General features: G+C 53.1%; 8 protein-coding genes across 8 annotated transcripts; 3 read left to right on the forward strand and 5 right to left on the reverse strand.

Moving 5' to 3' along the window:
• Positions 1 to 610: 610 nt before the first annotated feature.
• On the forward strand, positions 611 to 2,053 carry N7518_000377 (uncharacterized protein; the record flags this gene model as incomplete). Its single annotated transcript, XM_057181305.1, has 1 exon — positions 611 to 2,053. The coding sequence occupies one exon, from the start codon at positions 611 to 613 to the stop codon at positions 2,051 to 2,053; it is 1,443 nt and encodes a 480-aa protein (XP_057046655.1).
• Positions 2,054 to 2,498: 445 nt separating this feature from the next.
• Positions 2,499 to 5,140, reverse strand: N7518_000378 (beta-glucosidase; the record flags this gene model as incomplete). The annotated part of the gene is made up of 3 exons (XM_057181306.1): positions 2,499 to 4,344; positions 4,408 to 5,014; positions 5,071 to 5,140. 3 exons carry the CDS (start codon positions 5,138 to 5,140, stop codon positions 2,499 to 2,501), a joined length of 2,523 nt encoding a protein of 840 aa, XP_057046656.1.
• Positions 5,141 to 5,880: 740 nt separating this feature from the next.
• On the reverse strand, positions 5,881 to 12,959 carry N7518_000379 (putative THO complex component (Rlr1); the record flags this gene model as incomplete). The annotated part of the gene is made up of 2 exons (XM_057181307.1): positions 5,881 to 8,068; positions 8,128 to 12,959. 2 exons carry the CDS (start codon positions 12,957 to 12,959, stop codon positions 5,881 to 5,883), a joined length of 7,020 nt encoding a protein of 2,339 aa, XP_057046657.1.
• Positions 12,960 to 14,021: 1,062 nt separating this feature from the next.
• Positions 14,022 to 15,154, reverse strand: N7518_000380 (putative nucleoside-diphosphate-sugar epimerase; the record flags this gene model as incomplete). The annotated part of the gene is made up of 3 exons (XM_057181308.1): positions 14,022 to 14,821; positions 14,879 to 15,084; positions 15,135 to 15,154. The coding sequence occupies 3 exons, from the start codon at positions 15,152 to 15,154 to the stop codon at positions 14,022 to 14,024; spliced, it is 1,026 nt and encodes a 341-aa protein (XP_057046658.1).
• A 294-nt stretch (positions 15,155 to 15,448) lies between these two features.
• N7518_000381 (GFA family protein) lies at positions 15,449 to 15,862 on the forward strand (the record flags this gene model as incomplete). Its single annotated transcript, XM_057181309.1, has 1 exon — positions 15,449 to 15,862. One exon carries the CDS (start codon positions 15,449 to 15,451, stop codon positions 15,860 to 15,862), a length of 414 nt encoding a protein of 137 aa, XP_057046659.1.
• Positions 15,863 to 16,098: 236 nt separating this feature from the next.
• On the reverse strand, positions 16,099 to 17,963 carry N7518_000382 (retromer subunit VPS17; the record flags this gene model as incomplete). The annotated part of the gene is made up of 3 exons (XM_057181310.1): positions 16,099 to 16,958; positions 17,026 to 17,479; positions 17,547 to 17,963. 3 exons carry the CDS (start codon positions 17,961 to 17,963, stop codon positions 16,099 to 16,101), a joined length of 1,731 nt encoding a protein of 576 aa, XP_057046660.1.
• A 446-nt stretch (positions 17,964 to 18,409) lies between these two features.
• On the forward strand, positions 18,410 to 21,172 carry N7518_000383 (mitochondrial elongation factor MEF2; the record flags this gene model as incomplete). Its single annotated transcript, XM_057181311.1, has 1 exon — positions 18,410 to 21,172. One exon carries the CDS (start codon positions 18,410 to 18,412, stop codon positions 21,170 to 21,172), a length of 2,763 nt encoding a protein of 920 aa, XP_057046661.1.
• Positions 21,173 to 21,449: 277 nt separating this feature from the next.
• On the reverse strand, positions 21,450 to 23,032 carry N7518_000384 (GTPase-activating protein GCS1; the record flags this gene model as incomplete). Its single annotated transcript, XM_057181312.1, has 4 exons — positions 21,450 to 21,860; positions 21,941 to 22,729; positions 22,865 to 22,933; positions 22,991 to 23,032. 4 exons carry the CDS (start codon positions 23,030 to 23,032, stop codon positions 21,450 to 21,452), a joined length of 1,311 nt encoding a protein of 436 aa, XP_057046662.1.
• Positions 23,033 to 23,706: the final 674 nt, after the last annotated feature.

The following is a 23,706-nucleotide window of genomic DNA, read 5'->3' on the forward strand; positions in this document are numbered from 1 at the left end:
AATTAACTGCGAAGAAGACTCGTCTAGATGTCACTGGCGCAAAAAGTCCTCGATTTGAGTCACACTAGCACCCTGCTCTAACTACATGTGTACTGGGCGCTTAGACCCTTTTCAATATGGGCGTTATTAACCTATCTAACTGGTTTAGCCGGGTGAGCTAGATAGCTTTGGATAGGAATGTCTTAGATTTTTCAATTTTATTGTGTAGAAAACAGGAACAAGGCCCGAAAGGGGATATCGAGTGTTATCTAAGTGGACGATAGTTCTGTGCAGAACTACTAGTAAGATCACTATCTTTCCCTTTTCTTTCTTATTATCTCGTATTCCCAGGGTCTCTCTTCTACTATGTTCCTGCTCTGCATTCCCCTCCCCCCGCATACCAGACAGTTGTGCCGACAACGGTTCTTGAATTTTCCCTCTTACGACCTCACATAGTTTGGAAATTGCCTGGATCTGATCTGCAGGTGTAGAGCCAGTCGTTTGGGCTGCAGTGGACTGCCCTGGAATCAGTGGCCATTTTCACTGATTGTCGGCGCTCTTTCCTCTATCTCTCTTTCGTTTTCATTGTTTGCTTGACCATCAGACACAAACAAAGACAAACCGTTACGAGATGGAACACAAGCTATCAGCAAAAGCATCCCAAATACGCCACCGTCTGACATTCACCAGAAGCAACTCCGCGCGGGCTCTGGAACCAACACTGGTCTCGCCCATTGAAGTCAGCCCACCCAGCAGTCGTCCCCGGTCAGCAACAAACCCCGAGTCTCCCACCCACGCCGAGCCCACATGGCACAGGGACCCTGGTCCCACCGGGGGCTACAGTTTCACAGATGAGCCGGGCTACTTCCGTCCTGCATCACCGTTTATCGACCGCCAAGAGATCGAAGAAGACCTCGAAGATGATATCAAGCATGCATGCGCTATGCTATCGCACAGCATTGACCGTGGAATGCCAGCTGGATTGTCCTATCGCAGCGCCGTGACAGTCGGACAAAATCAGCCCAGTGTCGACGCAGCTCCTTCTTTAAAACAGCATGTCGTTCTTCTGTCGGCGATCAACCTCCAAGCAGAAAGCACCAAGAGACATGATTCCGGCGTTGGTATGATCAATTCTCCCAGCCAGATAAGGAGACCGTCGGGCAACAGCGTGTCGGGCACCAACACCTCAGCACGGTTCTATAACAAACAACCCTCTGCCTCACCGCCACATAGCCCATCACCAGGGACCCGCTCCCAGGGCCAGAGTCTAGAAATAACAATCGAAGATAAGGAAAGGGGGCGAACTTGCTCTCCAAGCTCGATTCCATTCTACAGTCCTCTCCAAATGAACAGCGAGTGGACATGGACATCCAAGCCCACAACACTCCACAGCCCAGTCAGCTCGCTCAATGACACCGACAAAAGATTCGAAGTCACGGAGTCCGAGCTCAAGACACATCCACACGAGATTGCCACCGACACAAATGCGATCCCCGAGACTTTCTCCCCGGCCATCTCCCCACACGAAGCACCTCTCGGCTGGACAGGCCGAACCTGGCTTCACGTGAGCGGAGACATCCCCTGTCTCATCGACGAAAATGCGCCAACCGAAGCCAAACAGGCAAAGCCAATGGCGCGCTTCTACAGTTCCTGCAACCGAACAACAGGGTCATTACGCTCCCGTGAATGGCCGCCGAAGGATTTCTGGGAGGATCGGGACCTAAATGTCCACGGCAAAGTCACACCAGATTCGCTACTAGGCTCTGGAAGAGAGACATTGTCGAGACCCGAAACAGGTATCTCGAGATTGGGTAGTGCTTCGACGAATGAGGAAGATTCCCCTGGCGGATACTTATATCCACCGTTTGCCGATCCCAACCGTGGCATGTCTTACTCGTCTCCTTGCTTGGCAGATGGTAAGCACCAGGAGCGTATTTACTCGGTTGATATGCCCAATTTACCGAAAAACAACCGGCGGAATAAAGCTTCGCTCTTGCTGAGGAAGTTGGCTGGGCTGGGGAGGAAGAAGGATAATGACAATGGGAATGAGTTTATTGATGGCAGTAGGTCATGAGGTTTGTGGTTTTAATATGCATTGCAGGGATTTGAGGTGTTATTTTTTGATTCCTTTGCCCTGGGAGGCGTATTCGTGGCTTTTGATATTAGGTGTCTATTCTGTTCTACGTAGATACCCTTTTTCTTTCTTGTTCTTGTACCATTTATCATATCTATTGCTGGTTTCTGGGGATGTTCATGTATTTTGTTACTTTATTTCGCAGCTTCATGTCAGTTATGTTCATTTCAACACACCACACTTTCTACTTAGTTAAACCAGTGCTTCACCAGGTTCCATTTCTCGAAATCCACAATAAAATAGAAAATCCAATTCAAAATACCGAAACATGTGGATTAAAATTTCGTATGACCATATGCCAAGCCAACATCCACAGATTAAAAATAACATCACTCATGAGACATGGTCTTATATGAAGACAAACACAAATAAAAATACCACAGCCCTACAGACCCAGCCAGAACCTCGTCTTCCCAACCTCAAACTCACCGCGCAGCTCCTCAGTCCCAGTCCCCGTAACAAGAACCTGGTACGTCCCCTTCTCGGAAATCCACTGCTCCCGCTCCTCATCCCACCAACTCGTAGCCAACTTCTTCTCAACAACCAACTGCACCGTCTTCCTCTCACCAGGCCGCAAGAAAACCTTCTGGAAAGCCTTAAGCTCGCGCACCGGACGACCAACGCCCGTCTCCGGCGGCACGATCCAGAGCTGCACGATCTCGGCGCCGGCCACATCACCCGTATTAGAGACCGTCACGGACGCAGTAACCAGCTCCCCAGACTCCGCATACTTACTCTGTTCAGGAACAGTATCGATGCGCAGATCCTCGCGCGCAAAACTCGTATACGAAAGACCATGTCCGAACGCGAAGCCCGGCGCCACATCGCTCTTCTCGTAGAACCGGTAGCCGACGTAGATGTCCTCGCCGTAGAGGACGCGACCGCGCTCGGACCGGAAGTTCAGGTACGAGGGGTTATCGCGCAGAAGGCGCGGGAAGGTGAGCGGCAGCTTGGCGGAGGGGTTCACGTCGCCGTAGAGGACGTCCGCGATTCCGTTCCCGCACTCGTTGCCGCCGAACCAGGCTTGCACGAGGGCTTTGGCATTGTGTTCCCAGGGCATGGTGACCGGCGTGCCGGACTGAATCACGACGACTGTGTCCGGGTGCACGGCTAGCACGCGGCTGATCAGCTCGTCGCTGCCTGGGGGTAGGTCCATGTGTTCGCGGTCGTGGCCTTCGGTCTCCCATTCTTGGGTGAGGCCGGCGAAGATGACGACTTGGTCGGCAGTTTTGGCTTGCTCGACGGCGTTGGCGATTAGTTCTTCTTGGCTTACTTGGCGGCTGGCGCCGAAGCGGAAGCCGCCTGGGCCGAAGGCGACGATTCCGTGCGTGTCTAGGTCGGAGGTTGGCGCGCTGCCGAATTGGAAGAGGATGTTGTATGTTTGGCCGGCTTTGAGCTCTTTGGTGCCGATTTCTTCGATGGTGGCTGTGCCGAAGAAGGCGGAGCCTTGCTTTTGGTTCTTGGTGTTGTCGACGACTAATTCGCCGTCGATGAGGAGTTGGCCGGTGCCGACGACTGTCACGCCGAAGTCGTAGACTCCGCTCTCCTCGGGCGTGAATGTTCCCTCCATGTCGACGTAGTAGGTCATCGACTTGATCCGAGGGTTGACGTAGTCCATCAGGAAGCCGGAGGATTCGAGCAGATGCAGCTCGTCCACGGCCTCTCGGTCTTCGCCAGAGTTGGGGTGTTCATTGTAGACCTTGAATGTGAAGCCGGGCTTGCCGTCTGCAGTCTTCAGTAGTGGACCCAGAAGCGGCAGGTCCTTGTGGGAGTACACGCCCTGGCTGTACTTGACCTCTCCCTTGCTCTTGGCAGAGACACCAGCGAACGGCGTGACAGTGTAGTACGGAGCCAGAGAGGCCGAGCCACCACCACAGTACGCAGCAATTTTAGCGTTGGGTCCAATGACCAGCAGCGACCCATCTTTCTTAAGGGGAAGAATATCACCCTCATTCTTCATAAGCACGACAGACTCGGCAGCAGCGCGGCGCAACAGAGCCTGGTCTTGTGGCCGGTTGAGAGCCTTCTCAGGTGCTCCCTCGGGAATTCCCAGGGGTTCAACCCAGTTCACCAGATTGAGGATATTGCGCACTCGTTCATCGAGCTGGTATTGGGCCACCTTGTTTGCAGAGAGGGCGTGCGCAAGAGCATCACCACGCCAGCGGGTCTTACCGGGCATCTCAATATCAAGACTAGCGATAATAGCATCCGAGGTACTGTAGGTACCAAACCTACAAACAAAAACCAAACGTGAGCCTCCGAAATAACAGAATGAACCCATCACCGTAACTCACCAGTCACTCATAACAAGCCCCTCCCACCCCCACTCCTTGCGCAATATATCATCGATAAGAGCCTTGTCCTCGCTTACATGAATCCCATTGACCTTATTATAAGACGTCATAACACACTGCGCGCGACAAATGCGCATAGCCAACTGAAACGGCATGAGATAAATCTCCCGCAGCGCCCGGTTAGTAACAATACTGCTAACAGCCATGCGCTCATGCTCCTGGTCATTGCAGACAAAGTGCTTAAGAGTAGCCGCAACGCCCTTCTCCTGCATCGCCTTGCAGAAGTGGCCAGCCAGCGTGCCGGAGAGCACACTGTCTTCCGAGAAAGACTCGAAGCCGCGCCCACCTAGCGGCGAGCGGTGGGTGTTGATCGTCGGACCTAGCACGATGTGCGCGCCTTTTGCGATCGCTTCTTCGCCCATTAGTGCGCCGACCTCTGAGAGGAGCTCGGTATCCCAGGTTGCGCCGAGCGCGGTGGCGCACGGGAAGCAGGCGGCTGGAATGCCGTTGAAGAAGCGGGTGCCTCGGACGCCGTTTGGTCCGTCGGACATGCGTAGCGAGGGGATGTTGAGGCGTGGGACGGAATGTGTGTGCCAGAAGTCACGGCCTAGGGTGAGGTTAGTTTGGATTGATTGTATCTTTGGCAATGGGAAGCGGGTTTACCGGCTGTGAGGGCCACCTTCTCGCCGAGGGTGAGCTCCTCGATGGATTTTTCAACGTCGATTCGAGGCATGATGTAGCAGCTCTCTTTTCTCTTTTGGGGGGGGGGGGTATATTAATTGCTTGCGCTCTTGTTCAATTGCAAGATAAGAATGAAGCTGTCCAATGAGCTCGAGGTTCTTGATCCCAAAGATAGAAAAGTGATACACTCGGTATCCAAACGGAAAAAAAGAAGAATAAGAACAGGATCAATCTTTTATACGCAAAACTAAAGAGTTCAGGCCTTCAATGTATGAAGCGTCGGATTGTGAAACCAGCCCGTGTAGGCGGGGAAGCTGTGGAATCGTATCCAATGACAATGGCTACATATATGACACCAGGACTTGAACAAATGATATTCCAAGATGTTAGGGCTGATCATCCACTCGCTCTCTCAAGAGAACTCTCTCAAAGGGGCACGGAGGTAGTTGCGAACCGAAGTTTACCCGACTGACGGTAGGGCGGGGCACGTCGGATACATATTGGACCGCTGAGCCTGGAGAGACGGAGTACGGAGAACCGCGGAGATGGAAAGAAATTATTAATTAAGGAAGATCCTTGGATATTGCATTTCGGTTACGTTCATTTAGAAGAAGAAGAAAAAGTACATGTGAAGAAGTGAAGTGGTTTGTCCCCAAACACCACGCAAAATGCAAAGTCAAGATAGGAAACAGTAGAAGTCCAGTGTAGAGGAACTTGAGGTTTGTAGCAAAAGAACATAAAAAAAAGCAAAGTCCATTCCTTTCAATGGGGTATCATGGTAAATGGTGAGGATCACGCTCCTCGGCGAGGACGCTTGTTATCATTTCCCATTCTCATGCCGCGTCCACCGTCAGTGCCATCGTCAGGGCCCTGTCGACCACGTTTACGGTGCCCAGAGCCCCCAGAGCTACCACCCTCGCGCTGGTGATCCCGGTCACGTCGGTCGCCACGGCGCTCGCGCTCGCGATCCCGATTGTCGGACCGGCTACCCCGTTCGCCAGAATTGAAACGACGCTCGTTTCCTTCCGGCATGGGCGGAGGTGGAGGAGGAGGGGGTGGTGGCGGTGCCTCCATAGAGGACGTGGGTCGCACACGACCTTCATCATGGGTCTCACTGCTAGGTGTTGGTCCAGTCATTCCTGGCGGTCCATCTGGGCGGTCACGTCGGTCTCGACGTCGCAGCTCTTCGCGTGAGCTCTGAACTCGGCGCAGGGTCTCACGGGGCTCGCCAGTGCCCTTGTCGTCGCGGCTTCCGCCACCTACATCGCTTCGACGGCTGCGTTCACGGTCATTTCGACGGCCATCGCGTCGATTGCGACCATTGCTGCTGCCCTCACGGCGCTCGGGCTCTTTCTCGCGAGTAGGCTCTGTTTCACGGGTACGATTTCCAGTTGATCCAGAGCGACCCGCCTCGGGAACGGCATCATCAAGGAGGTCGCCACCTCGGCCACCGTTGGATCGGTTACGGGATTGATCTTCTTGGGGTCCTGCAGGACCCATGGGTGGACGGTTTGCAGGCTGAGGAGATGGTGCCTCCATGGTGCTTGGTGGGCGATTGGCGCCTCTTCCGCGAACAGGAGTGTTCCCAACTCGGTCACCACTACCACCGCCAGACTGCTGGAGCACATTGTTGAGGCCTGCGAAACGTTTATCACCACGGCCACGCTCCCCACCGAAGCCTTGTCCAGGTGGTCCAGACTGCCCGGACTGCCCGGACTGCCCAGACTGAGCAGAGGGTCCCCGAGGTGGTTGTTGTGGGCCTAATCCGCGAGGACCCGATGGAGCAGCAGCGGGGGCTGCAGGTTCGTTGACAAGATTTCTAAGGCGATCTGGGTGAATCCCCGGGGCAGTACTCGAGCCCGCTGGTTGGCTTGGAGGAGCGGGTTGCTCGGGTGCCCCACGCCCACTTTGTCGGGCAGGGCCCGTAGGTGTCTGGCGTTCCGGAGCGGGTAAGGTAGCATTGCTTGAACTGAGCATTGGAGGTGCCTGTCCAGACATATTGCGTCCACCGCGTCTTCGAGGGCCGGCAGGAATCTCAGAGGGAGGTTCCGGCTGCCGAAGCCGACCATGAGTCATATCAGGACCTGGTGCAGCGTCCCTCGGATCAGGTTGTCGATCCGTGCGAGGGCCCCTAGGGAGATCATCAATACGGGAAGACGGAGTAAACCCGGCAGGTCTGCGATCATCGGGTGGGGGGAATCGGTCGGGGCGGTTCGGCAGGTCAACAGGTCTTGGGGGCGATAGAGGGCGTGGCGGATAGGGCCTGCGATCGTCTTTCTCTGTTCTAGACGAATCTCCACGTCGAGGAACATCGACTGGGCGGTCCATGTGGTCAGGCATCAGCTCTCCTCGCACAGAGGGATCGCGTCCATGGAACGAATCATTTGGTCCGGGCCCACGCATGCGACCAGGCCTATCCATAGGCCAACCATTCTCGCGAGTAGAACGAGAGTCGCGAGGTGGTCCCCGCATAAGATCATCAGCCGCAGGTCTCATGGGGAATTCGCGATCACGTTCATTGAGATGCTCATTGAGACGTCCTCGAACATCGCCTAGAGAACCATCAAAGGACCGGTTATGATCTGGGCCATGACGACCGCGGGGTCCAAAGTCAGGATGTCTCTCTCGTCGGTCATCCAATCCCTCGGGGCGGGGAGGCAGCCTTCCATCGCTGTGCCGCGGCGGGGGACGAACGGGAGGATGAACTTGTTGGCGAATATCGGGTCTTTTGGGGATATCAGGCTGACGGGATGAAGTTGGGGCACGAGAATTTGGTCGAGATCGCACAGGGGGCTGTTCACCGGATATAGCGTCTTCCCCAGTGAGCATGGACGGCGTGGTAGATCCGGCCTGAGAGGGGGTTCCGGTCCGCCTGGCTTCGCCGCCCTTGCCTGTACCGACATCGGTCATTTTCGCATCCTCAATTTCACCATCCTCGACTTCAGTCTTGCCAGACTGTTCCTGCTTGGCATTATCGGAGCTAAAGACGGAAAGATTAGTCATTGTGAGCATGTCGAAATGGTCAAGGCTGTCACTTACATTGAGGATCCAGTGGGGTTGAACTCTGGGGCTGAGGCATTCAACGCTGTCGTAGCAGATTGCGGGGTCCCGGGCGTTCCAGATGCGTCTCCAGGTGGCTGAGAACCAGGCTGAGCTGCGACAGAATAGAAAGCCTGTGGCAGCATCCACTTCTTCTCGCGCCGGTTGAGGTCACCGATAAGAGAAGCGGCGGGAATCTTCACATCGTCTCGCTCGTCATTCTTGCTCAGGTGGTCAACACAGTTCAGGATGTTCCGACCAATCCAGTTTACAGCAGGGAAATGCTTCACAACAGCCTTGAGCACACTGATGGCGTTTCGAATATGCATGTATTCACCACTGCTGAGACAGCTCTTCAGCGCGTTGGAAAACAAGCGGTGCCATTTGTACAACAGACGCCGGAAGTCTTCGAATTCCAAAAACATCACTGGAACACCTTCGGGATCGACGTTCTTGGCGAAGCCAGGAAGGTCTCTCTTGGCACCGAAGGCCTCTTTCTCGTAAACTGCCTTATCGGCATGCCATCTAGTAAGATCACGCAAGATCTCGTTCAAGAAACGACCAAGATTGTCCGCTTCTTTGGATGTGCACAAGAAAATGAGAGCAGTGAGTCTCTGCTCGCGGAAAAGCTGGTCAAGGAGACCAACGGTCCGGAAATTAGGGGTCCCAGAGCTGTGTAGGAACTTCAACATCTTGAAGGAGAAGAATGCATCAAGAGGGGACAATAGAAGCCTAGGAATGAAGCATTGCTCCAACAGGGCAACATTGAGAGAGTCATGCTTGAGGCGCATGCCGGCGAACCACTTGTCTTTCTCTTTCTGCAATCGAGAGCGTGTATGTCCATACGCCTTCAGGTGATTCTTATTCTCATCTAGAATACGCTCCTGTAGCTGAGTAATCTGGCGCTTCAAGTGCTCCTTTCGTGCCGTGCCCGCCACGCTAAGATCAGATCGGTCACTGTTGATAGAGACGACTCGCCGCTTGAGTCTGTCAATTTCATCCTCGTAGGATTTCTGCGGAATATGAACATCATAGAGGGCAAGCTGCCAGAATGTTGCATAGAAGTGTGCTCCGATGGTCCCCCATGTCTCGGCAGGAAGAGCAGACTTGACATCGTCAATCAAATCTTGCATGACAGGATTGGCTGCCAATGGCTCGGCATTGACCGCGGAAGCAAGGATAGCATCGGGTCCTTCGGTCGGAGTAGTTTCGTCCTTATCGACATCCATGGCACTGTCTGCCGGAGTCTCGGACTTCGTGGGTTTTTCTTCGTCCTCGGTAGTATCCATCTTGTGGTCGCCGTTCGACTTCGATACAGAGACTGAACGTTCTTTCTCTTGTTTTGATTCTTCAATGTCGTTGATTTTCCGAGCGATGCTGGGCCGCCGAATCCAGAAGGCAATTTCGGGCTGAATTCCAAACTCCGTGACGAGAGAAGAAAAGTCCGGAACAAAGGAATCAAATTCATCAACAGAGAGATTGCTGCGAAGTAAGTCGAGGTATTGGGTGAGAATTCGGTGGATTTCATCAAAGATATTGCCGAGCAATTTAAGCTCCGAGGAAGTTTCATTGTACACACAAGTCAGTCGTTCTTGGGCAATGGCAACCAACAGCTGACCGGCGATTCTGGTGTGGGTCAACGACTTGAGCAACCGTTTGGAGGTGGTCTTTGACTCATGACGTTTATCCAGCAGTTGCAAGATAGTCTGGGATTGGAGAACATCACCACCGGCCATGGCCTGAATTTGAGCATCATTGAAGTCGTTGTCTGAAATGATGCCAGCCATTGAGCTGATCAATTGCTCTAGCACAATGAGATCGGTGGAGTTGTTGTGCCGAAGTTGCTCCACCACATACTGGAGGACCGGAGTAGGGTCCATAACCGAGTACCGTTTGTAAGTTCGACCGGCGAATGTGGAGAGAGCGTTCAACCATCGACTAGTCAATAATCCACCTTCCTGGACCCGACTTCGTCCTTTCTGGCCAAGCGAATTGATGAGAGACCAAGATAGAATGTCATAGCCAAGGTAAGTAAAGTAGCGTGCGCATTCAACCACAACTTCGATAAGATTTTCATACGACTCAATCTGACTCATGGCGACATTAATGACAATTCCGGGATTGGCGTAAGCAATCTTGGCCAATGCGCGGGCCATGGGTCGGATATTTGTCTTGCTAAGTCGCTTGAGGGTGTCCTTGGTCTCTGCCCTGGCCTGGTCGAAGGCCTCCTTGATGTCTGGCAGCCGGGACGTCTGTCCTGAGTACCATTCTGCGTACATGTTGTATCGCACATCTCGGGGGAAGAAGCTGATGAGATCAAAAACTTCATTGACCACACCAGGATTTGCTTTTGTTAGACTGACAGCGGGTAGGAGGAGACGCTTGCAAAGATCGCGCCAACGTGTTCTGTTCGCTTCGGATCCGTCTTGGATCAAGCTTCCCTTTCCAATGCGTACAAGCTTCGCCAGGAGGCTCGCATCTTGTCCAATCTTGTGACCAGAAAGGTTGAGGAAAGATGAGCAAAGAGCAAAAACATCGTCGACAGATTGACAAATGGGGATGTTGTCGGCCCAATCATCCCAGTAGAATCGGTAATCGGTGCCATCGTTGGTGTCTTCTTTATCCAGTTGAGCCCATCGCAGAACTCGTCTCGCAGGTGGGGGCGTGAGTCCGATCTGGCCCTTCGCATTGTTCTGATCGGAAGTCACCGTGTATTGAGCTCCGGGGAAGTCACCTGTAGATACCGATGGTCGGAACTGGATGTAAACCTTCTTCAAAGAGTGATGGAGTATGCGGTGGATGAACTCGGGCAGCTCAGGGTAAGCCTCCATCAACCAGGGGAACTTGCTGATGATGAAAAGGGATTCGGGAATGGCGCCAATGGCGAGGAGACTCTTGAGGAGCAGTACTTTCTGGTCTGATGGGTCTGGCAACTCGTTTTCCATTTTGGCGGTGCCCTTGTCGGATTCTTGGTCTTTACTAGGAGTCGCCACTCGCGGCTCGTCGCGCAAGCGGGAAGGAGGGATTGTGTCGTCCGACAAAGCACCGGCCATCATCAAAGCGTTGATTCCGCCACCTGGTCGGCTAGCCTTCACTCTTTCGGCTTTCTCTGCCATTTTTTCGGTCTTCAGAATCTCCATGGTGTCGTCAGATCGCCAGAGGTGAGCATAAAGGTCACGCAGAGAGATAAAGCCAACTTTGATGAGCAAGGCGGCAAGGTAAATGAGGTTGTCAGGGAGAACGTCGTCTTTGGTTCGAGCTGAAGAAGAATAGAATCGCAATTTGAAACCAAGCAGTTGTGCTGCAACCCTGTTGCCCTTCGGGGGTATAGTGCCAGTCTCTTCGAGCCATGATCGTGTGGCATCTTCTTCAAATGATGAACCGTTAATTTCCGAAAGATTGCGTTGCACTTCCGCCCCCGGGACCGGTTTGCGGCCGATCTCGAAGAAGGCTTGAAGTCCGATTTCCCTCACTCGATCCCAGAATTGGCTGTCACGCTCCTCATTCGCGCACATAGTAGCGGATCGCTCCTCATCGGTTGTGATCCATCCAGTTGATCCTGGAAGTGCCCAGTTCGGAATACCGGAGTGACGATAGCCTTGCTCTAGTCTGTGTACGGCTTCTTCCTTCGGCCACCAGGAGCTAACCCTCAGAAGCTTCACGAAGAAACGGTATTGCTTGACAAGAACCGCAGCAAACACATCCAGCGTGACGTCTAGCACACGGCCGACATCCATGTCAAATGCGCCAATCATAGCCTTGACTCTTTCAAATGTATCCACGACCACTTCACTCGACGGCGGCTCATTGTTGCTTGTGGTGAATAGCTCGGTGATAAGTTTCGAGTATCCCTCGGATTCTTCCCGAAGAAGATTGTAGTTGGACTGTCGGTAGAGCAGATTGGTCTGCTTTCGAATTCCCATTCGCGCAAAGGTTTCGCGAACCAACCCCAGGGACTGCAACAACGGAGTTTCAAGCTGAAGGCGCATTAAAGAAGGATCAATACCTGTCGCAAATACAAGTGGTTTGAGGGCCGCGTTCGAGGGGTCAGCGTCAGTCACGATGGAAAGCGTATCGAGGAACAAGGAGCGCGGATCGATTCCTTGGGTCAAAGGCTTCCCACTGTCCATATCCACATCCTGGGACACAGATTCTTCACCGATGATATTTTTGACGGCATTTCCTGCATTTGATGGTGACAGTCGACCGTAGATCGCGGAGTGAATAAGTTCCTGGTAGACAGATGCAAGCCGAGCCAGATCCTGTTCCAGGCGAGCCGCAGTCCCTGCTTCGACTACCTTTTGTTTGCCCGCTGAAGCCCATTCCTCAACAGCGCTATCGGTCACATATTCGTAATCATAAGGCGGGGGTGGGAGAGAGGGGTGGGGGGTGACAGTCTCTGAGCTAGCTCGAGACGGCGGGTTGAATTGCGGCTGCGGAGCAGGAGTATTCGGCGCGGGAGAAGGGGTAGGTCTTGACGCGGCCGAATCGCCATTATACGGCACGGGGTCGGCAAGTTCCCTGGGCTGATTTATTGCGGGAGGAGACATCGCGTTCGGTTCTCTGTGCTGCGAATTCGAAAAATTCTGACCATCGTGGGATCCGCGGCGGGAACCAGCCCGGTTGCGGTGCGATTGTCGGCGAGATCTGTCGCGTGTGTCATTCTGCTCTCGAGGAGTGGGGGATTGATGTCCGGGATTGGTAGGGTGATGTGCCATATTGAGGGTCCCAGGGCGATGGGGTGAAGGTCGCAGGTCATTGCTCCCTGACTCGCCGGACCATGAGCGATCGATGCGTTTCCGCTTGCCACCATGCCCGTACCCAGGCGCCATGATAGGTAGCCGTGTTAGACACGAGGGGTTACGACGGTGGAACTAGACGCTGAAAGGTTGCAACTCATGCAGTCGTTTCTGTAAGAGCCCGGAAGAATGAATGTAAGCGCCCGCGGCGAATGAAGGGGGATAAGTAAAGAAGGAAAATAATGCGCATAGCAAGCGTACCAGCAAAGATATTTCGTTGAGTACAAGATGGTCGCAGAAGCCAAAGGCGTGTAAGGTGAAGACAGAAGATGCTGATGGTCAAAGCTTCCTCCAGAGGGCTAGACGCCTGAGGCCCCCGCCAAGAGTTCATGTGTGCCTCGTTGATTTTTTTTATGATTGATTACCATTCAAGCTCTTCAATAATGACCTAGCTCTTCAATCAAAGGAACAATAGAAGCTACAATTGATTAAGCCGTTAAATGGGAGTGAATAACTAGGTCAACAGGTGAATAGGTCATTGTTCATATTGCAATATAGATAAACATTGTAAAATTGTTTATATTGAATAAGGCCCGCACGTGGTCTGCATACTATGTCGGGTTTCTCTTAAATCGAATACTTCACCAGCAGATGTTACTGACATTAAAGTAACAAGGTACACCTGAACTCTTGGCAGGAGGTCTCAGGCGTCTAACCCTACTGAGAGGTCAAGTGCAGCCCCTAGTAGGCGAAGAGCTGCCAATTTTCTTATCAAGTCAGTATGGCCGAGTGGTTAAGGCGCTACTTTCGAATGGCTTCTTTTATGAGATCCTTCCGCCAAGTAGTTCATTCGTGAACCTAGGTTCGAGTCCTAGTGCTGACGATTCTATTTTGCCGCTTGTTTTTTCTTTTTGTCGAACTGGGAATATGGCCCCCCTAGGCCCTAAACAGGAAGCGAGGTTTTTGTTGTGGCCTAGTGTTAAAGCATTCCCCACACCTTATAAAAACGTCGAGGAAAGGAATGCATTGACGAATAAACATTGAACACATCAAAACAACACTGGACTACATTGTAATTTGCATATCCTAATTCAAAGGTCTCAAATAATGTGCTCTTTAATACGTCAATTTTCACGAATTAACATAAGACCGAGTTCACAGCAAGCCAAGAGCCTTAGCCTCAACCTCAACAATCTCAGGAATGAAATCAATCAGCTTAGGCTTCTGAGGTGTCCAGCCAAAGAGCTTGCGCGCACGGATTGAGTTACCACGGGAGTTGGAGCCCCAGGCATAGGTACCAACAGAAAGTACCTCAGTCGTCTGAGCGCCATCGAGAGACTCAACATCAGGAGAAGGAATAAGCTTCTTATCAAAAGCAGCCTGTGCAACTGCACGCTCGATATCACCCCATACAAAGGATCCATTCTCGGCGAGGTAGTAGCCCTCGTTATTCCAGGTAGCCTTGCCACCTCCCACCGAGGCTGCCTCGCCCAGAGCCAGGTAGACATTGCTCAGATCATGGACATGGACCTGGTGCCAGACGTTCTCGCCTTTTCCAACCAGGAAGCCCTGCTTGCGCTTCAGCACCGCAGCGCCGAGCAAGTAGGCTTGGATACTCTTCGTGTTACCAGGGCCACGGCCAAGACCGTAGATGGTAGGTGGGCATACAACTGCGACCTTTACACTGGCCGGGGTCTGCTCGCCAATCCCGAGGATGATCTCATCCACGTTACGGTGGAAGGCGTCTGATGGGAGGTTGACTAGCTCACTGACGCCCTCCCAGTCGTTGTACTGCTTAGGCCGCTCAATGCCATATGTGCCAGCGCGCTGGTCCTCGATTGTCAATATACCAGTGCCAGAGGTGTGAATCAGCCACAATGGACGCTCGGCGGTATGGTGCTGAGCGCCCTTGGCAATGGCCTTAGCTGCGGCAACATGATCGCAATTAGCGAAGTCTGTGTATATGTTATTAGTGACATGATATCCTGATATATGAGCTTGAAAAAACATACGGAAGACAATGTCTGCGTTCTTGACTTCCTCTTCGATCAGCTCGGACGAGTCTAGATCACCGATCACAGTCCGAATCTGAGGGTGTTGGCTGGTGACCTGTTTGGACTTTTCCTCGCTACGGACTAGGGCTGAGAATTGCCAATCAGGATGGGCGTTAGCAATAACAAACAGACCGTCGCCGCCGATGTAGCCAGTTGCGCCAGTCCTGCGAGGACTCGTTAGATCGAATGCTCGGTTTACATCGGAATGACTTACACGAAAACTTTGGGAGACATGTTGGAATTGGAAAATGAAGAAGAAAAAGAATATTTCGCAGATAGATATAAGTGAAGCAAGTATGATCGGAAGTTGAGATGCTTGGAAATCAAATTCGGCCCGAACTTCAAGTGGGGGACGATGAGGGGATGTTGTACAGATTGGAAATCAACTCTGTAATTCGTACAAAGTAGCTAATTATAGAGGTACACGTCCATGCCCATTTGGTATATGTAGAGCTTCGATACCCCACATGATGTCAGAATCGCGATTACCTTCGCAATCCTGCAATTTCCAACATCCAAGTACCGAGAATGGCTTCCGGCAGCTGCGCTTGTAATTACATCGGCTACACGGCCTCCACTCCCCCAACCTGCCTGGTAAACTGCCACTGCACAACCTGCCGCAAACAAGCCGGCGCACCCTATCAAACCTGGGCATTCTTTGCGACTGACGATATCCGATGGCATGTCAGTCCCACAGAGCGGCAGGCAACCCAGGCCGCTACGCGTACCTTCTGTCCCAAATGCGGTTCGACTCTCAGTATGCTCCTGCATCGTGATCCGAAGAGTATCGGAATCGCTGCGGGGACCCTCGACGAGGGGAAGACAAAGATCCCGCTGCCAAGCCATCATATCTTTCTTAGTGAGAAGGCGTCTTGGTTTGAATTACCCGAGGGGGATGGAGCGAAGAAGTGGGATAAGTGGGGGAAATATGAGAAGTTGTAATATTGGTGACTTTATATCATTCGAGAGGCCTCATGTTGGTGCAGGGAACATATAATCACCAGGCATTTTGGAAGTCATATAGAACAATTGCAACTATAATCAATTTTGAAAAGGATACTGATTGTGCATAGGAGATAACATAACAAGAGGACACGAAAAGTTATAAGAGGAACAAAGGGGAATCACTAGTTCGTGCCGGGGCTACATGTACAGACTCGTTGCGTCCCAAAATACGATCAGAACGTGCTGGTGGCCAGTCTGCTGGCTGCATTTCGCGCATCAAGACGGTCATCGTCTTCCTCCGCGATCGACCCAACCTGACTGGAAGCTCGGTTGCGTCCTTTATTAGAGCTCTCCTCATCATCATCGTCAGGGAGCGAGGGGGCAGTAAAGCTGCCACTCATGCTACGTCCAATGTTGTCATTGCGGCGAGGAACACCGCTCCACGAATCACCCTTAGGGCCCTGGCTCGAAGCCATGTTTGGCCGGCGCATCGCTGGGTGGGATTCGCGACCCAGCCGGCTAAGACCACCGGAAGCGTCAATGGCACGGATGTCGGGTCGGACACTCTCCAAAGTGGCCAGAGTACGACGTTCGGCTTCGATCTGGCGGAGAGTGTACTCACGCAAGCTGGATAGAAGATCCTGGGTAGTGCGGTCAAACCAGCGGCGCTTCTCCTGGAGAAGGTTTGACGTGACACGCTGGGTCCGCTTGGTCAAGTAATCTTCATGGTTCTGGGCCTCCTCAAGAGCGTTGATCGCTTCATCTACCTTGTCCGGACGCACCGATGAGCTAACCTTCAAGCGGTCTGCCGCAGCACGTTTGCTCCGTGCACTTTGTTGGGCCTGGAGTAGATCGCGCAGGAGAATATGGCGGTTGGTGAGGGTTTCCTTCACAATGAAGGCATCTGAAGAGTGGTAACTCAACGGTTCGCCGAGAGTGGTAGCCTCCGCGGTGGCCTGAACAGCGTGGTAGTCGCCAACTGTCTGAACAATCTTGCCAAGTTTACGGTAAGCGGCGCCCAAGCCGGGATGAGTCTCCTGTACGCTCATCTGACCGAGCTTCACGCCGAAGTCGGCTTCAGCCAATCCAAGCCCTAAAACAGTCAGTTTCAATCGGAACAAGATATGCGACCAAAACAGCCTGGAATTCCGATAACTTACCACGACGGGCCTTGACAACTCGGTCGACCTTGTGGCTCGTATCCATTGATGCCAAGTAAAACATCTTCGCAATTGGGCGAGCAGCTTGCAACTCGGGTGTGTCATCTGGAGGCGGCGCAAACTGCTTCAACATCTTTCGTCGCACGCCCGTTGCCGGCTGCTTCATCCGCAGCACGGGGCTATAGCCAAAGTCGCTTTCCACGAAAAGCACAACCTCGTCGTCTTGAATGAGAATTTCATTGCTTAGCACAACATTGAGCCATCTCTGCATCGCCGATTTGATGCGAATTTCATCCTCCTCGGTGCCTGCACCGGCCGGCGTCACTGGCGATGGCACAGCAGGGACCAGAGCTTCGGGGTTGGCGGAGATTAGATGGTCTGCGAGCTTGACAAATTCGGAATGGGTCCGACGCACGTCACGGTACTGGGTCGTGCGAAATTTGGGAATATTGGTCTGATCTCAAAGAAAAATCGGGAATTAGCCATGGCACAGGCGCAAATACTCCCAGGGGCAGACCTACGTGGATGTCGAAACGCAGGATTGGGTCTTTCTTCCCCGTCCTCTCCAGACCAGTGACCTTTCCTTGGATTCTATAGGCGGGAGCGGGGGGCCGTGTGTCTCGTGCTCCGGTCTGAAATTGTGCAAGAGTAGGAGATTGCTGTTGCTGGCTGTTTGAAGGCTGGTGCGCGCCGAATGGCTCCTCGGGATAGTCCGGGTCTCCTAGTTGTGCGCTCTGAAGCTGCGCAGAGAGGTCTGGAGATTGGGGTTCTCCATTGTGACCACTGCCAACGTCCGCCGATTGCTCCTGGCCGGGTAAAGGGGACGACGGGATGTCATTGCTGGAAGTGGGGAAGGCGCCTCGCTCAACATGCGGTGATCCCCAGGGTGAGGTACCGACGGGATGATCCGGGTCGGTAGAGATGGTAGAGTAGTCCATCTTGATTGAAGGTCGATGTAAGGAGTATATTCGCTGACAAGGGGGAGTGGCTGGTCATGGCAGGCGTCAGTATTAAACGGCTGAAGATCGGACCCCCACAGTAATGGCCAGCTTCCAGGCACTCAAAGACCTACCTCGTGCAGCTTCAAACGGAGAGAATAGATGAGACCCGTTGAATTGGCATAACAAAGACAGCAAATAAACAGCAAGGGTATGAGCAAAAGGATCTGAGTAGTTGAGGAGAGGTAGCTAGTGTCGGAGTCAAGTCACGCATTGAGGAATGCGTGCGCCAAGCCTGGCGATCCCCAGTCCGCTTTGTGGTCCGATTTTCTTCGCTCTAGAGCTTGATCTTCTGTTGTATCAATAACAATATCATACAGCCCAATGCCAATTCCAACATAATTTCTCATCTTTTGTCCCTTATTACATGAGCGCTTCCCCTTGGAATGGTCGTCGCTCCGTTGTTGCGCTTTCCCTCCGGGGTGCGCTGTATGAGCTCCAATCTATATAAGACACCGAGCAATGGGACGTGGAAAAATGCATATTCCTCCCTCAAGGGTCTTCGGTCAAATTATACACAGCTTCAACGCTTTTCCACGACATCTGCATGCCAGGGTGAGACTCTGGACCGGACCCGGAACATCGGCATTATCGCCCATATCGATGCAGGCAAGACTACCACTACCGAGCGCATGTTATTCTACAGTGGCTTTACACGGCGCATTGGCGATGTGGATGAAGGCTCAACAGTGACTGATTTCCTTCCCGCCGAGCGTGCACGCGGTATCACTATCCAGTCGGCCGCCATTACCTTCCATTGGCCTCCCGGAGAGGTAAATGGAGCGTCAGGCCCCCAAGCTGGGGCGCAGAATGAGCAAACGCCGCGGTCTGCTTACCCGCATACTATCAATTTGATTGATACCCCGGGCCACGCAGACTTTACATTCGAAGTCATGCGGTCTCTGCGCATCCTCGACGGCGCCGTCTGCATATTGGATGGTGTTGCCGGTGTCGAAGCGCAGACGGAGAAGGTCTGGAATCAGGCAAGCACCTATCGCATTCCTCGACTCATTTTTGTGAATAAGCTAGATCGTGACGGGGCCGCATTTGGTAGGACGGTGCGAGAAGTCAGCACCCGCTTGGGTGTCTATCCAGCAGTCTGCCAGATACCGTGGTTCCAAGGAGGCAATGGCCCTTTTATAGGGGTAGCAGATGCAATCCATCTCCAAGGACTACGATGGAAGGAAGGCGAGGATGGCCGAAATGTGAAAGTGGCCGACCTGCAGCAATTAGAGGCAGAAGAGCCGGCTCTGGCCGCAGAGCTGCGGCGCGCACGAATTGCATTGGTCGAGCTGCTCAGCGAGCATGACGAAGACATTGTTGAGAAATTCTTTGAGTGTGAAGAAGATCATCTCACCGTCTCACCAGCCGATATCATTGAGAGCTTGCGCCGGTGCGTGTTGGACCAGAGGAGTCAAATTGTCCCTCTATTTGCCGGTGCCAGTTTCCGAAACATGGGAGTTCAGCCATTGCTAGATTCCATCGTGAATCTTCTCCCTAGTCCGCCCGAAGCTCCCGACCCAGAAGTGAGTATTGGCGGTGTCAAAGGAGGTCTTCGGGACCTGCTGTCTGGAGACTTAATTGTGGAGCAGAGCGAGAAGGCATCCGCGCAACCCAAAGGGAAACAACCAAAGAAAAAGAATTTGGCCTTGCAGACTAGCTCGAAAGATGCGATTAGCAAGCTTCAAAGCTGTGCACTGGCATTCAAAGTGGTCAACGACGCAAAGCGCGGAGTCCTAGTCTACGTACGGGTATATTCCGGCTCGCTGGATCGCAACAGCCTTCTCTTCAACACAAACCTGCAGCTCTCCGAGCGTGCCCCACGTCTGTTGAAGATGTACGCCAACGATGCCGTGGAAGTGGACTCTATCGCTGCCGGACACATCGGAGTCGTAGTCGGGCTCAAACACACCCGGACAGGCGATACCCTCGTGTCCTACGCAGGGAACAAAGCCACTCCCCCAGAGCCGCTTACCAGTCTCCAACTCCGACCAATTGCTGTTCCACCACCGGTATTCTTTACCAGCGTTGAGCCGCACAGCCTGAGCGAAGAGAAGCGCATGAAAGAATCACTCGCACTTCTCCTCCGTGAAGACCCCAGTCTCCACGTCAACATAGACGAAGAGTCAGGCCAGACGCTTCTCAGCGGCATGGGAGAGTTGCATCTCGAAATTGCCCGTGACCGGCTAATCAACGATCTCAAAGCCAAGGCCACAATGGGCCGCATCGAGATCGGCTATCGAGAATCCGTACTTGGTACCTCCAGCCCAATAAACAAGATCTTCGACAAGGAGATCGCCGGGCGGAAGGGTAAAGCAGGCTGTACAGCAGTCGTAGAGCCACTGGACGAAGACCTCGAGTCCCAAGAGGTAGACCAAGCCACGCTCCTCGCCGAAACCTACGACGGCAACCAGATCATCATCCGCGCCCCCGGTCTCCAAATTGACCAGTCCTCGCGTGGCGAAGAAGAAACTAGCCCATTGCTCCCACCAGGCATGGACCTTGTCGCGTTCCGCACAGCGCTGCAAAACGGAGCCGTGGCGGCGCTCGCCCGCGGGCCTCAATTCACCTTCCCAATGCATAACACACGCGTCACACTAACCATCAACCCGGCCGCCGACCTCTTCGGCAACGAAACAACCACATCGGCCCTCTCATCCGCCGCACGCCAAGCCACCGCCGCCGCGCTGAAGGATGTGCAGCTCGGCGCGGGGACAGTAATTATGGAGCCGGTGATGGATGTGATTATCAGCATTGACGAGGCGAGTCTCGGCTCCGTCGTGCACGACATTTCCTCCTCACGGGGTGGACATATCATCTCACTCGATGAGGAGGTACCGCTATCAGGCACGGACGCATCGACTTCTGCATCTGCACTGGAAGAAGAGGCATTACCATCCATTGACCACAGCCGTGTTTACGCGCCGCCTGATCCGTTCGAGACGGCTTCTATTGGCGTGGAGATTCCTGCTGCTGCGACTCGCCCGCGCACAATTGTCGCAAAGGTGCCACTTAAGGAGATGGTTGGGTATCTCAAGCATTTGCGGAGTTTGACTGCTGGCCGGGGTACTTTTGTCATGAGCGTTGACCGGTTTGAGAAGATGTCTGGTCAGAGACAGAAGGCCGTACTTGCGGAACTAAGAGGCTGATTCAGTAGGAAATTTCTTGTATATCATCACAATCTCATAGTATCTCATCACTGTACCAATATTATTCTACTTTCTGCCACCCTTTTTCTCACGCCTCCCCAATTGACACCATGTCAAGCTAATATGAAGTATTATGCACTATGCATCTGATCTTCCCTTTGCGAAAGAGGGAGATTCTACCAAGGTATATGTGTAGTGCAGATAGAGACATAAAGTCATGGCACCATAACAGCGGCCCACAAACAAACAGAGAACAGTAAAATAAGGCGCTTATATGCTACCAGTTGTCATCCCATTCATCCTTTCCCTTACCCGTCGCCGAAGCCGTAGTATTCTTACCCTCTCCGGCTTCACCAGACAAACCAGGCGTAGAGTGACCCAGCGAGGAGGCAGTGGGGCTCTTGCGCATGGCAGCGGTACCAACAACGTCAGACCGCTGAGACCGCTGAGACCGTTGTGATGCGCTCCGGCGATGGCTGGGTGTCTCTTGGTCGCCCATTGAGGCGAAGTCGTCCCAGAAGTCTCGGCGCTCAGGCTCCACGCGATTACGGCGTCCGTCACCGCGTCCATCCTCTCCTTCGACAAACTTATTGAATTGGTCGGCAGCGCCGCGGACGCCTGTCTGCAGGCCCTGGCCGAGTGTTGCAGCATGGAGGCGGGCCTGGGCCGCGAACTCGGATTCGGCCAGCTGGGTATTCATGTCAGTAATTGCATCAGAATAAGCTATAAAGATATATAACAGCTCTCAAGCGAGGACGCGCAACACACCTGTTTAGCCGTGGGCTGTAGATAAGCATCATTAACCTGTTTTGCGCTCTTGCCAACCGTCGACGTGAACCACCCAAGTCCTTTAGTGATCGTGCCCAACGGGTCTTTCTGGAGATCTTCGAACGGCTGACCACCTCCACCACCACCACCACCAACACCCCAACCTCCGAATCCGCCAAATGGCGAGGTGCGCCGATCACTCGCAGCGGGCGCAGGCATACCACCCCCGAAACCAGTAAACTTCCCACCCTGCGAAGGCGGCAGACTATCGACGCGAGTAGCATTCTCATTCCCCAGCTTCGCAAAGTAAGCCTCGTTCTGCTCCTTCTTGCCTGGCACACCCCGCAAGCTGTCACCGGAGCGGATGGACGAGGCCGCAGGCGATCCAGCCCGGCCGCCAGCCACAGCACCGGCACCAGCGACAGTCGCGCCGGCCAATTTCGAAGTTGTGTTCGAGCGCGAGGGGGCATTATTCTTCTTCTCCTGGCCCTGGACGTACTCGCGGCCGTCGGCTTTGCACGATAAGCGCTCCTTCCACTCCTCGCCCTCGTCGCTATCGTATCGTTCCTTAATCGTCGAGTCTTCGAATGTGCGGCCTTCGGAGACGGTAACTGGGTGTTCGTCGTAGAAGGACTTCCAGGGCTCGTTGCCTCCTAGCTCCATGCGTTGGATCTCGGAGTGTTTGAAGGCATCCATGGTGATCGAACGGACAAAGGAGATGTGTACGCCTAGCCCGCGATGTGTGCCGGCGCAGTTGAGGCAGATGAATGTTCCGAACTTCGGGGAGGCCTAGTTGATGTGCCAATAGCAAGCAAAGAGTTAGCAGGGTGTGTGGTTTGCGGGGTTTGTATGGGTTGTTCGGGGTGATAAAGCTTCTCGAAGATAATATCAGGGCAATAGGCAAGAGGAAGAGATAAAGCATACCCATTGAGGCGATGGGGCACCGCAATCGCAGCACTTGTCATTTCCGTTCGTCTTGGAGATTTGGAGGAGCTGTGGCACATGTTTGTGTCAGTGACCATGGCGCGTTGCGGAATTGACCTGGCACACCTTTGTCCTCGTTTCCGGGTCGACTTCCCACATGCGCGACATAGTGGGTTAATATACAATGCCGACGGTGAGACGTTGAGGGACGCAATCCAAATAATGGTGTGCGCTAAGATGTTGTAGGGTTGACCGAGGCGGCACCGATGTTGAATAATTTACCCCTTTTTCTCGTTTCGATGGAGTTGTGCGGAGACTGAAAGACACTGAAGACACAAGCTAATGGAACTGGCTCGATAGAATGAAAATCAACTGCAGAGAAGTGAAAGAATACAAATTCTATGTTTTGCCTCTGATCGGCAAGGATCGGACTTCGCGTCATCTCCAAATCGGGCACAACCACTTGTATACTCCGTAGACCGCATGTCTATTGTATAGGTGTACAGGAATTACTCTTAAATCGAATACGCCAGGTGGAGATCGTCATCATTTAGTAAATGTGTGCTAAAGGTACAATACAGAAGGCGAAGAAAAAAAAAAAGAAAGTCGTTAAGGACGAAGAGCACATCAGCTAAGATGGCTCCCTCGCATGGTCGGCTGATCCATGTTGTCCGATAAAGTCATGAATCCAACCCCACCAGGGTTCTCCCCATTTCTCCCGCAATCGATGAGTAGCTAAGATATTCACAATGATCTGTGGTTTGCAGAGCACTATGGTCATATCGATACGATGCTCCGTTGAGTCCCCTTCTGTTTCTCAACCTTAAAGCCAATTAACAAGT

This window comes from Penicillium psychrosexuale, assembly GCF_028828465.1.
Source record: "Penicillium psychrosexuale strain IBT 29551 chromosome Unknown utg000001l, whole genome shotgun sequence".
In the NCBI taxonomy this organism is placed as follows: domain Eukaryota; kingdom Fungi; phylum Ascomycota; class Eurotiomycetes; order Eurotiales; family Aspergillaceae; genus Penicillium; species Penicillium psychrosexuale.